This window comes from Lepidochelys kempii, chromosome 1 (genome assembly GCF_965140265.1).
Source record: "Lepidochelys kempii isolate rLepKem1 chromosome 1, rLepKem1.hap2, whole genome shotgun sequence".
Classification (NCBI taxonomy): domain Eukaryota; kingdom Metazoa; phylum Chordata; order Testudines; family Cheloniidae; genus Lepidochelys; species Lepidochelys kempii.
The window spans coordinates 21,546,869-21,560,203 of NC_133256.1; the positions used below are offsets into that span (position 1 = coordinate 21,546,869).

At 43.7% G+C, this 13,335-nt stretch overlaps 1 protein-coding gene across 2 annotated transcripts in view; it reads left to right on the forward strand.

The window, feature by feature from the left end:
* Positions 1-3,948: 3,948 nt before the first annotated feature.
* Positions 3,949-13,335, forward strand: part of CCDC81 (coiled-coil domain containing 81) — a 28,198-nt gene continuing 18,811 nt past the window's right edge. Inside the window, exons 1-6 of one of the 2 annotated variants that reach the window (XM_073317359.1) lie at positions 3,949-4,268; positions 5,282-5,343; positions 6,392-6,548; positions 8,216-8,472; positions 9,819-9,904; positions 13,199-13,326. In XM_073317359.1, coding sequence (XP_073173460.1) covers positions 4,190-4,268; positions 5,282-5,343; positions 6,392-6,548; positions 8,216-8,472; positions 9,819-9,904; positions 13,199-13,326 — 769 coding nt within the window. In that variant the 5' untranslated portion in view covers positions 3,949-4,189. Of the gene's footprint in view, positions 4,269-5,281; positions 5,344-6,391; positions 6,549-8,215; positions 8,473-9,818; positions 9,905-13,198; positions 13,327-13,335 lie in introns of those variants that run through there. The other variant, XM_073317453.1, reaches the window with a different exon arrangement.

Genomic DNA, 13,335 nt, shown 5'->3' on the forward strand with positions numbered 1-13,335 from the left:
TGGAGCATGGTAGTATCTAGTCCTTTTAGTGCAGCTGTGAGGCAGGGAAGAATTATCCCTATTTTACAGATGGAGAGACTGGCTAGAAATCAGTGAGTTGCATAATATGTTGGGTAGAAGATACTTTGCAGTAAATTGCTCATGCCTAAAAACAAAAAAATGCCATTTGGGATTTTAAAGTTCACTTTTTAAGATTGTTTAAAGTCTAGTCTTTGTCTTGTTTTTCTGAGTGAGACAGTGGCTCAAATGTCAGTGAGAAGGAGGATAGTCCAGTGGTTGGAGTATTAGCCTGGGATTTGGAAGACCTGATTCAACTCTGTTCTTGTAGACTTTGTAGTGACCTTGGAAAAGTCACTTAATCTGTCTGTGCTCTATCTATAAAATGGGGCTAATAGTACTTCCTTCCTCACCTGGGTGCTATTCTTAACACCTTAGAGATTGGGAGGTGCTTTTAAGAGGACAGCTACTCTGCATCTCCTGAATATCATTCTGCTTTACTGGGTATGAAAAAGCAAGGCATTCAAAGATCACTAGTCACTTCTGAAAATCATGGCTGAGCTGTTTAATTGCCTATGTTTCTCTGTCTGTAAAAAGCTATTTGCCTTTGGAAAGTGATTTGCAATCTATGGTTGTAAAGCACTGTATCAAAGAGGAGTTCTAGGTTTTATTGGCTAAATGAGATTCTACACTCAAAGGGACTGCAGGGTGAGAGATCCCAATAAATCAAAGTTTTACAAATGCAAGATTGGGGGACGGCTTCAAGCCTACTAGGGGGAAGTGACTAGTTTACTTCCATTGTCCAAGGAAACAGCAATGCAGAAAGTAAACAGCATAAAGGGTAGTGAGATTAGCGGTCTATCACAGGAGTGTGTGGGTGAGATTCTGTGGTGTTCAATGTGCAGGAGGTCAGACAAGATGATCATGATAGTCCCTTCTGACTTTAGTCTACAAGCATTTAAAAATGAAAAGGAAACTAATTTTAGAACTACATTTGAGTTTTAAAACTCTTAATGTTTGAGGTGGGAAACATGCTTTTTCAGCAGATAATGTTCCTTTAATTCCTAAAATTTCGGATAGCTATTCCTCCACCTCATTAGTTGTGCTTTTTTCCTATATACTTATTACACGTGACAATGCCCTTTCTTTGTAACTCTTCATTTCCCTTGTGGCAATCTAAGGGCTTGGAGACACACACATTGTACTGCTTTATGTATACTAGGCTAGTTAAAAAGCAGTGCACCTCCCTTTAAGGTGGATGCAATTATACTGGTATATTCCTGTAAGGGAAGGGGAAACTACACCACTCCAAGGCAACTTTCATACCACTATAACTGTCCATGCTAGGGGTTATACTGATATAGCAGTTTGGGTGGAAAAATCACATTTCTGATAGCTAAATCAATACAAAAACTGTCTGTAGATGAGGCTTTAGTCCAGTCCCTGTACAAAGACTAGTGTGCAAGAGGCGGCAGAGGGGGGCTCAGTCTGTCAATCAATACTTTTCCTGGCATAGCTCTGTCAGTGAAGAGTGGCAGGGATCTACCCTCTTCCCCGACAGAGCTATGCCAGCAGAACTACATAAGGTAGATAGAGTTATACTAAGAAAATTACACTTTTTATCTTGCGTGGGGGCTGGAATAAATTATACCTACTCGGAGTGATTTGCTGGTATAATATAGTGATATAGCTACACTGGCAAAGTGCTCCTACTGTAGACCTGGCCTTGGTCTCCATATTCCATCCGTATACAATGCTACCTAACCAACACAGTGTAAGCAGCGTAGCATGTTGGTTTAATGGTAAGCAAGGTGTGGGTGGTTTTGTATTTAATCCATAGACCAGCACGCATGTCCCAAAGGAGGGTCTGCATCACTCTCCACAACTGACAGGTGGAGAGAGAACCACATAGAAAGTGACTTGCCTGAAGTTGCACAGTCAGAGGTGGAGCAGGGAGGATAACCCTTCTGTATCCCCTTTCAGGCCTTATTGAACCCACCAGCATCAATGTATATAGCAAAGGTTAGGGCTCAATTTCTGTAGAAAAAGATAGCTTAGTTTTCCCCTCTCTGGCAGTATAAGAAGCTCTTCCTTTTTAAATACTTAGTTGTGATTGATAGCCCAAGAGAGGCTAGTCTGACCATCCTATACATTAAACTATATTTACATGTGTCATTTTGGGGCTCTAGGAATTTCCATGATGAGAAAACTTTACTGGGAATGTTATATAGCTGCAACTGGGTCTACTGTCTCTCTATTTATGCAAAAGAAAATGGGTGCACACACTAAATCCTCACTCCCACTAAAAATCTGTATTCACTCCACATTTAAATACTAATCATGTGAACTGTAGGATGCTAAGCTCTGCCCTAATGTGTGCTGCCTTTCAGTCTGAATAAATTTTGATCACTATAAAAATAATTCCCAAACCACTCCCACAATGCAGGTTTCAGAGTAGTAGCCGTGTTACTCTGTATTCGCAAAAAGAAAAGGAGTACTTGTGGCACCTTAGAGACTAACAAATTTATTAGCGCATAAACTTTCGTGAGCTACAGCTCACTTCATCGGATGCATTCAGTGGAAAATACAGTGGGGAGATTTATATACATAGAGAACATGAAACAATGGGTGTTACCATACACACTGTAATGAGAGTGATCACTTAAGGTGAGCTATTACCAGTGGGGGGGAGGGACCTTTTGTAGTGATAATCAAGGTGGGCCATTTCCAGCAGTTGACAAGAATGTCTGAGGAACAGTGGGGGGGGAGGTGGGGGAATAAACATGGGGAAATAGTTTTACTTTATTCACATCAGCCACACTATCAGAGGCTCGTTCACCTGCACATCTACCAATGTGATATATGCCATCATGTGCCAGCAATGCCCCTCTGCCATGTACATTGGCCAAACTGGACAGTCTCTACGTAAAAGAATAAATGGACACAAATCAGACGTCAAGAATTATAACATTCAAAAACCAGTCGGAGAACACTTCAATCTCTTTGGTCACTCGATTACAGACCTAAAAGTGGCAATTCTTCAACAAAAAAACTCATTACACAAAGTAAAACTATTTCCCCATGTTTATTCCCCCCCCTCCCGCCCCCACTGTTCCTCAGACGTTCTTGTCAACTGCTGGAAATGGCCCACCTTGATTATCACTACAAAAGGTTCCCCCTCCCACTGCTGGTAATAGCTCACCTTAAGCGATCACTCTCATTACAGTTTTCAGAGTAGCAGCCCTGTTAGTCTGTATTCGCAAAAAGAAAAGGAGTACTTGTGGCACCTTAGAGACTAACCAATTTATTTGAGCATAAGCCATCCGATGAAGTGAGCTGTAGCTCACGAAAGCTTATGCTCAAATAAATTGGTTAGTCTCTAAGGTGCCACAAGTCCTCCTTTTCGTTTTACAATATATAGCATAGGCCAATATTTTAAATAGTAGTATTTTGTATCAAACTGTTTCAGACGTTAGAAACTGTTGCGCTTTTGTGCATTGGTTAGATGCATTTTAAAGAGGAGTCATGTTGGATTTACCCTCTTAGTCTTTTTATTATTGTGCTATGGAGAGAGAGTAAACTAACTTCACCAAGGGAAAGGGGGAACTTTGCCCTCCAGCAACCAGGGGCTGTGGCCGTTTGCATGGGTAGGTCTTAATGAAAGAGCAAATAAAAAGAAATCCTTCCTTCCCAGACTCTAAGCAAAGCCTGAAAGTTCATCCCGCAGGAGGCAGAGTGGGCAGCTGGGCTTTACCCTGCCTGGCTGACGCTCGGACTGCGACACACCCACCCGGGAACACCTCCCCTTGCGCTGCGGGCAGAAACTCACGGGTGGGCGGGGCCCTAGAGCCTCTATTATGACGTAAGCTCTAGCAACAAGTGAGCTTCTCTCGCGTCCTGGATACGGCTCCATCCCTCCCCCTGCAAGCTCCCTCCCCCTCCCCCTGAGCAGCCCTTTGAATCCCTGGCCCCCCAGCAGCTGGCTTGTTTGCCTTCTCCTTCCCTCCCTCCTCAGGGGCTCGGGGGAGGAGGCAGTGGAGCAGGGAATGGGGGAGAGGCGAGGAGGGCAGCGTGCTAAAGTAGAGAGAAGCTGAGAGGTGGGGAAGGCGGGAAGGTGACAGCCTCCTGGAAAAGGAAAAGCAGCGCAAGCCCCTCTGCTTTCTGCTGCTTCACCTTGGTGGAGGATGTAAAAATGCTGGACAATATCCATGCTGCAATCCTCGAGTCTGGCAAGAGCGTGTTCCCAACGCTCCCGAAGCTCACGGCGGATGGTAAGGCCTTCACGCCCCCCGGAGCCTGATTCGTGTGAATTTCATTAGGGAGACTCCTACCTACAACGGTGTTCTCCAGAGGCCCTTTGTGTGTCTGGTGCATGCTGGGGATGCCCATCCATCCTGCCACTCGCCCTACAGCGCTACGTACAGTGCCTTAGGCACAGACATGGCAGCCAGGGTGTCTGGGTTCTATTCCTGAGTCTGCTACGGACTTCCTGCATGACCTTTGGACAAAAGTCACTTGCCAAAAGTCTGGGCCTCCGTTTCCCCATTTGTAAAATGGGAGAAATACTAGTCTCATGGGAGGGAGATTTGCTCAGCTTAACTCATCTTATTTGAAGTGTTTGGTGCTCTAGAAGAGTATAGCGTGTGTATCTATCCAAGGATAAAATACAGCTTAAACGTAACGTGGAGTGTGAAATACAGGAGGGTTGTTGGATCCCCTTATGCCTCTCAGTAGTCCAGTCCTCTCACAAGTATTTGCATGGAACTTCCATTGACAAGTTTCCCTAGTGACTGGGTTTAAGGTTTGCTTTTGGAAGGAAGAGGGGTATTTGGCTTTTTAATGAAAGCTTTAAGCTTCCTATGATGCTTTTCTGTGCTGTAGTGATGTTGCCAGAAATGACAGGTCTTAGTGCTGTTCTAAATTCAAAATCTAAGCTTGTGAAAACTAGTTTTTGAACTCGGAACATCTGTCCACTGTTATGTGTCAGGCTGCAAGAACTACTTGCCCAAATCATTTAGAATTTGTAGAAAAAATCTGTTTCAACCCCAGACTCTTACTGAGGGTTTTAGAAGGTCCAAATCAGGAACTTGGTTGAAAACTTAACTATGGAGCAAGTACCATTGCTCTATAGTGAATGTATAAACTATGCAGGATGCTTGTGATTACACTGGGATGCTGCATTCTTATTAGTCAGAAAAGAAGAGTCCTATTTTCCACGGAGTGTGGCGAATTTGTGTGCTTGTCACTAGAGATCATGACATATTGTGTTTCACTTGCGTTTCAGAAGTCTTTAGTATTTGGGCCAATGTGTCTGAATTTGTGGAACGGCATCTGTCAATGAACAAGGTGGGCCTCACATCTTATTCCTCCTCTTGAACCCAAATGTTTCCAAAGATTCTGATGCACGCCCATGCCACTAAAACCTGTTATGCACGCCTCCTCTTAAAGCAAGAGGCATGCACAGGCAAACCAAACCAAAGGTACATTGTGGTCTACAAATGTGCCACAAGCCTCTCTTCCCTAGTTTACTGAGTTATTCAGCACAGTGTAGCATGGTAAAGTTAGATTTTAAAAAAAAAAAACAACCACGTAGATCTATATGTAAGGAAGCTTAACACTTTTTATAGAGGTGGGAATTTTAGTATGATACCCCTTTAGGCCTGTTTTCCATGCTAAGAACAGATTTTAAAAACCCCGTTGTGCTAATTTCTTTTGTTTTTAAAGGAGAAGTAACCCTCTTATTTTAAAAATTAGCCTTTCACAAAATGGCAAATATGTTAAGATTGGTACCAAGCCAACAGGTTGCTCTGGGGATTCCAGAAAAATCTAGCAGTGCCCTAACACATATCTTTGGCTATTTCAATTCATTGTATCTAACAAAGAAATATAAGTTTCGTAAGGTATTTAGATTGCTAGGTTAAGCACCTAGAACCTGCTCCAGCCAATCCTTGATTGTAGGGGTAGTACTTACTCAGGGGAATGTAGTCCAACTATAGCCTATGCTGCTACTTGGGTGGGTAGGAGGTTTACTCAGTGGGGTGAGGATTTGCAGAGTCGAGCTCTTTGGGGCTTCTCTAGATTAGGGTTATTTATTTTGCAGTTACTATATCAATGTTTTTTTTCAAATAGCGAAAGGGAGGGAGAGGAGAAAAATAGGAAATATTTGGTGCTTTCAGGAGCTCTGAGAATTGCCCCATCCCGCATCCCTGCACTGGAAAACATAAGGTGTGGACCGGATGTCAATCACCACCATCAAAATGCTCTGGCATAGAATAACAAATTATGAATTGATTGTGATTATATAGAAGCAAAAATGTTTCCCCTCCTTCCTGAATATTTATCATTGCTTATTTTTATTATTTATTAATAATATTTATTATTGCTTATTTTTCAGGGTGTCCAAATACCAGGGCTTGGAACATTCTCCTTTTTAAGACAAAAATTAGATGTCGGCAACAATAAATTTATCCTTATTCAAAGACCTGTGTTTCTTCTGTCTGAGAAACTAGCCCAGATTCATGGACTCAAACTTGCCAAAATACACACTCCTGGTAAGAAGTTTGATTATGGCATTTGCCTTTCTTTGAAACATATTTGTCCTGTGCTATAAAATATCTGACAAGATTAATAGCTAAGCAACCAAATGTGATACATGTATAGAATTCCTTCACTGATAACAATGTAGGCTCTGTCAATAAGACACCAAGAGGGAATTTCTTTACAAGACACTGTTGCTTTTATATTTATATCCTGTGTAAGGTTAGTATGTTGCTGTTTGAAATGTTCTTTTACCTTCTGACTGCATAATGCCACATCTGTGGAGCTTTTATGGTAGCTGCAATATATTCTAGTAAAACTTTTTTACCACTGAAATTCCATATGCATCTTGCACAATACTTCAGCTCTGCAAATTCAAAGCTTTGTGCCAGGTTTTACACATGCACAACTCCAAGTCTAAAGTGGCCTGCAACCGGTTTTTTATTTTATTTTAGTGGCACATACCTTAATAGAGTAATCAGCTTAAAATAGTCCCGAACAAACAGTAGGTTTTATGAAGCACGCGTACAGTTGTATGTATTCTGAACAAAAGGAGTTTCACATCAATACCATCATGTTTGCACAGAGTGGGGAGCAATGGTATTGATTATGCCTCTCGTGCAGCATCATGGGGCTGCTTTAAAAAAAACACTCTTTTGAGTTTGAGTCTCAGTCTGGTGCCTCCTGGTGACAGAGCACTGGTACTGAAGGCAGAGAAATGGGCCGGCAAATTGTTAGGGAACTGTACTGTCAAAGGTAACAGATCTAAGAACTGGCCAACACAGTCTTTGTACTATTTTAACTATATTGGTTTGAAACTGGTATAATTAAATCGATACAAATGGATGCAGTTACACTGTTGTCAAGTTGCCTTATATGGGAATAAGCTGTGCTTACACAGGTAATGCTTATTCCCATCATAAGCTATGCAGATATAAGGCACCTTTATACCTGCATAAATAGTGTACACACTCGGGGTTGTACGATTTATCTATATCTGTTTTAAAGAAAATTGCACTCTTAACTGGAATAGTTAATTTGGAACAAAAACTGAATGTAGACCAGGCCTGATTCTCCTCTGCATTATGTTGGGCTTATGCGGATTTCAATAGTTATGTGGAGTTAATAGTTACATTGGTGTACAGCAAAGGGGTTAATGGAGTGCAGAATCAGTCCCCATATCTCTAAGATGCGTTGCAAAATGAAAGTTCTGATCTCTTGTGGTTATCAAAGATCACTGTATTTAAGAATAGGTGTCCTGGTTAAATTCCTTCTCTAGTTTCATGTTCCATCCCCCTGCAATTTCAACTGCATACAGTATTCTTCACTTCCTGCCCTGCAATCCTGTGCTGTATAGCTGCCATGTTTTATTTTTGTATTTTCATATTGAGGAAGTCATCCCTGTATAGCTGGCATAGCAGTTTGCTTTTAAAGAGCTTGGGATCCTTCAGAATAACAAGCTATATGGAGTTGTAAGAAGGTCAGTAAAATGGATATGATAATGAGCTAATAAAGGTTTTGTGAGGCTTTATTCATGGTTGTAAAGTGCTTTGAGCCTTTTACAGGAAGGTGCTACGTAAGTGCAAAATGTGATTCATTAATTCACAGCCTTGTTGCTGCTGTTATTTAGGAAGTCTGCTTGCTGTTTGAATTAGTGGGTTCCCCTGATTGTTGATTTCAGGTGATATCCCAATTATTCAACTGAACTTCATCATGTTATCCCTGGAGGGTCCCTTTAACAGGGAGATAGTGGAAGGATGTGTAAAAGAGACCCTGCTTTTTTTCTCACGATCCATCGCTATCAAACAGAATGTTGAATTCGCTTTCAAGGGAATCGGAGTTCTCGTTATCCGGGACAACAAAGTGAAAATGAAATTTTACAAAGATTTCCTTCAAGCCATGGATGGCAGTGGCAATCTGGTGAAAGCTCTTTCCAATGTAAGTTTATCATTTTCCCAGGAGAACTTAAATTATTTTGAGTCAGTATCAGTCAATAATGTCTATTAGGCAGGTGGTGGGTCACACTGTGCATACAGCTAGTCTTGTACTGTATTATTCTTACCTTGTCCTCCCATATTATCATAATTTATTTATTCTTTGTTTTCTAGTAGTGCTTAGAGGCCTCCACTAAGTTCAGAGCCCTGCTGTGCTTGGTGCTGTGGATACACATAGTAAGAGACAGTCCCTGATCAGCAGTGCTCACAATCTCAACAGACAGGACAGCTCAACGTTGTTATAATGTTGTTATCCTTATTTTAAAGATGGGGAACTGAGGCACATACAAGCTCAGGGTATGTCTACACTGTAATCGGAGGTGCAATTGCAGCACATGTAGACATACTCGAGCTAGCTTTTTTCTAGCTAGCTCAGGTACCAATAGCAGTGAAGCCATGGCGGCACGGAATGAGCCTGCAAGGGAGTCTGAGTATGTACTCAGGTGGCTAGCCTGTGCGGCCATGACTTCACTGCTGTTGGGACCTGAGCTTGCTAGATTAAAGCTAGTTTGGGTATGTCTACATGTGCTGCAATCACACCTCGGATTGTAGTGTAGACATGCCCTAAGTGACTTACCCAAGGGCACACAAGAAGATTGCGGCAGAGTCTGGAACAGAACCCTGATCTCCTGAGTCCCATCCAGTGTTTCTCTCCCAATCCTACATATTGCATCCTGTCATAATGCTCTCTGGGACAAGGACCATCTCTTGACTACATGTTTGTTCAACCGTCAGCACAACAGGGCCCCGATCGGCACCTCAGGGTGCTACTGTTGTACAAATAATAATGAATAATAGTACTCTGGGCAAAGAAAATGAAGGCCTGAGTTTGTGTCCCTCCTTGGTATGAGGACAGACATTTTAGCTGTGGGAAAGACTTGCTGCAGCTTTGTGAATGAAACCTTAACTGGACTAACTGATGTCTGTTCAAGTCCATAATCTGCAGGAACCGTACAAACAACCAGCCAAGCAGTGCTTTAAAACCACACTAGTAACATGTGTTAACCATGTACCTATCTCCACTTGCTTCTCTACTGGAAAGTAAATATCCTCTTTATTGAGTCTAATGATTCCTGACCACTCAGAAATCATGACAATATTATCATCTATTATCAGTGATTGGCTGGGACAGATTCCATCAGTTACAGTGAAGGACAAATGTGAATGAAATATAATTTTGTGACAGGATTTTGGAGCAGCAGCCTGTTGTTTTAGAATTAGAAAGGGTTGCCTTATTTGTTACCTGCTAGACAATGTCCTCTGAGTTATCTCAAATGTCTGTCATTGTAGAGGCCTGGGACAGGCGATTCAGTCATTTCAGGCAGAGAAACTGCTATGTCTCAGTCCCGTGGTTGCAGTGTTGTCATGTTTCCAAGGTGAGTACTTCTGCTTCTTTACCAGTTCACTGACCAAGCTAGCATCTCCTATCTTACATTTGACAGCCCTGAATCTATTGTGTTAGGGCTTGTCTACACATAGAATTATTACTCCAGAATACCTATTCAGGGTAGCTATTCCAGGATAACTCTATGTGGGGGCACTCTTTTTCTTTAAAAAAGTATTAAGCTAAATTGGAACAAGGCACTTTTATCCCAGGATAAGAGAGTCCACTCATGGAGTTATTTAGGAATAGTTCTTGCACTTTAACTTCACACTTTACCATAATCTGAATTAACTTCCAAGTATAGACAAGGTTAAATAATGTTTTTCATAATGCTTCACCTGCCTCATCTCTTTCTTTTGTATAAGATTTCAAAAGGAGTTTAAATATGTATGTTGCCTGATTTTTACGTGAACAGCTTCCATTAAATTATGGATCTGGCCTTAGACTTACAAAAGCATATGGTCATGTATGTTACTGGTATTTGTGGCATTCAATTGAATGAATCCCTACCACCAGTCTTCCTGGGTAGAAGATCCACGGGAAAAAGTGACAAGTCAAAAAGACAAAAGGATATCTTGCTTCCCTCTTCAATAATTCCCTTTCCTTCATAACCTAACTGAGGCACACAACCTCCCAGGGAATCATTTCCTCCTTTCCCCCAGAGGAGGAGTTCCACCCTGTCTCCCCCTTTCTGCCCCCATGACACTGGTTCAGAACAGGAACTATCCATTCATGTAACAGTGATGGGTTTAAAATATGACACTTTGTGAATCATCAGGAGTAGACTTTTACCATTAGAAAAGTGAACTTTTCAAGGACTTTCCAATAGTATCAATTATTTGTTTCTAGTCCTAGTACCTCGTGATATGTTGAACTGTAAAAATTACAGCACTGTCATGATATTTAAGGTAATTTTTTGAATTTCTAAAATATATTAGTTTTATTTTTTCCTCTCCCTCCGAGTCCCATTTGGGTGGACTTTAGGTAACTGAGGGGCTGATCCTGAGAGGGGCTGAGTACCCACTTCCAAGTTGCTCAGCTCAGTTTCCGCACACCTGAAGATGCTCAGCACTTAACAGAGCTCTTGCACCTTGCAGGCTGGGATCCTATAGGAGCCATAGGCGCTGACTCCATGGGTGCTCCGGGGCTGGAGCACCCATGAGGAAAAATTGGTGGGTGCTCTGCACCAACCAGCAGCTCCCCGCCCTGCCCCCTGCCTGAGCTCACCTTCGCCTCTGCTCCACGTCCTCCCCTGAGCACACCGCGGCTCCGCTTCTCCCCCTAGCTCCCAGCGCTTGCCGCCGCGAAACAGTTGTTTTGCGGCAGCAAGTGCTGGGAGGGAGCGGGAATGCAGTGCACTCTGGGAAGAGACGGGGCCAAGGTGGGGATTTGGGGAAGGGGTCCAATAGGGGCAGTGAGGGGGCAGAGTTGGGGCTTTGGGGAAGGGATTGGAATGAAGGTGGGGCAGGGGTGGGAGTGGGGGGACAGGGGGCGAGCACCCACCGGCGCTGGGAAAAGTGGGCACCTATCATGGGAGCCTGGCTCTAAATGAAGGGGAATGTAAAACACAGCAGCAGTTTTCTGAAGCATCTCCAATAGTGACATCTCTGTCAAATGTGTAGCATACACAGAATACATGGTGTATTGATGTGGTGTGATCTAAAGGGTTTATTGGTGTGGCTTGGGATGAAATGAATCACACACACTCATGCTGATAAAGCCTTCAACATAGACAGGGCCTAACCAAATTCACAGTCCATTTTGGTCAATTTCACAATCATAGGATTTTAAAAAAATTTAATTTTCATGATTTCAGATATTTAAATCTGAAATTTCAAGGTGTTGTAACTTTAAGGGTCCTGACCCCAAAAGGGGTTGTGGAGGCGGGGAGGATAACAAGGTTATTGTAGGGGGGACTGCGGTACTGCCACCCGTACTTCTGCGCTGGCAGCAGCGTTGCCTTCAGTGCTGGGCAGCTGGAGAGCAGCAGCTGCTGGCCGGGAGCCCAGCTCTGAAGGCAGAGTCGCCGCCAGCAGCAGCGCAGAAGGAAGGATGGCATGGCATGGCATTGCCTCCCTTACTTCTGCGCTGCTGTCTGCAGAGCTGGAACCTCGGCCAGCAGCCACCACTCACTAGCTGCCCTGCTCTGAAGGCAGCAGCACAGAAGTAGGGGTGGCATGGTATGGTATTGCCACCTTTATTTCTATGCTGCTGCTGCAGGGGGTGCTGCCTTCAGGGCTGGGTGCCTGGCCAGCAGCCGCTGCTCTCCGGCCACCCAGCTCTGAAGGCAGCGCGGAAGTACCATAACGGCCCCCCCCCAACCACCTGTTGAGTCGGGACCATAGGTGCCAACTCCGTGGGTGCTCCGGGGCTAGAGCACCCACAGAAAAAAATTAATGGGAGCTCTGCACCCCCATCAGCCAAGCTCCCCTCCCCATCCCCCCGTCTCACTTCATCTCTGCCTCTGCCTCCTCTCCTGAGCATGCCGTGTCCCTGCTCTTCCGCCTACCTCCCAGTGCTTGCAGCCGTGAAACAGCTGTTTTGTGGTGTAACAAGCTCCGGGAGGGAGCGGGGAGGAGCGGGAACACAGCGCGCTCAGGGGAGGTGGTGGGGAAGAGGCGAGGCTGGGGCGGGGATTTGGAGAAGGAGTCCAATAGGGGCAGGGAGGGGGTGGAATTTTGGCAGGAACTTTGGGGATGGGGTTGGAATGGGGGCAGGGCAGGGGTGGGGAGGGTGCAGGACAGGGTGGAGCTGGGACAGGGCCAGGGACAGAGGGGGGTCCAGCACTCACCAGCACCAGCAGAAGTTGGTGCCTATGGTCAGGACCCCAGTTTGAGAAACGCTGGTCTTCCCCGTAAAATCTGTATAATACAGGGTAAAAGTACACAAAAGACCAGACTTCATGGGGGAAGACCAGATTTCACAATCTGGGATGCGTTTTTCACAGCCTTGAATTTGGTAGGGCCCTAAACATAGAGCTTTGGTGTCCTTCGGTATAAAAGGAGTTATAGAAATGTAAATGACTGAGAATAGTTAAACTGAATACTTTCTGCCTTACTTCGTGACATATAGATTGCCATAAAGAATAATTTTTGTTACTGTCCATTTTTATGTAAATCATTTTTATGCATAATCCTTAAGGCTGCTCTGTATTCTGCTTTTGAAAAGTGCAATCTTTACAGTAGTGCTAAAGATGCTTGTGTGACCAGGTTACTAATACAACATTGTGCCTTCTATTCTGGCATATGTTCTACAAAACAAACTGATATCTTTTCCTTGTTTGCAGGATTGAGTTGAAGGAAACAGACAACAAAGCAGCCATGGAAACCATCACAGAAGAACGTGAAAAGTCCAACAAGGAAAAGGAGCCAATAGAAAAAGAGAGAACTCATAGTAACAGTAGCAGTAAAAAAGGTAGGTTGT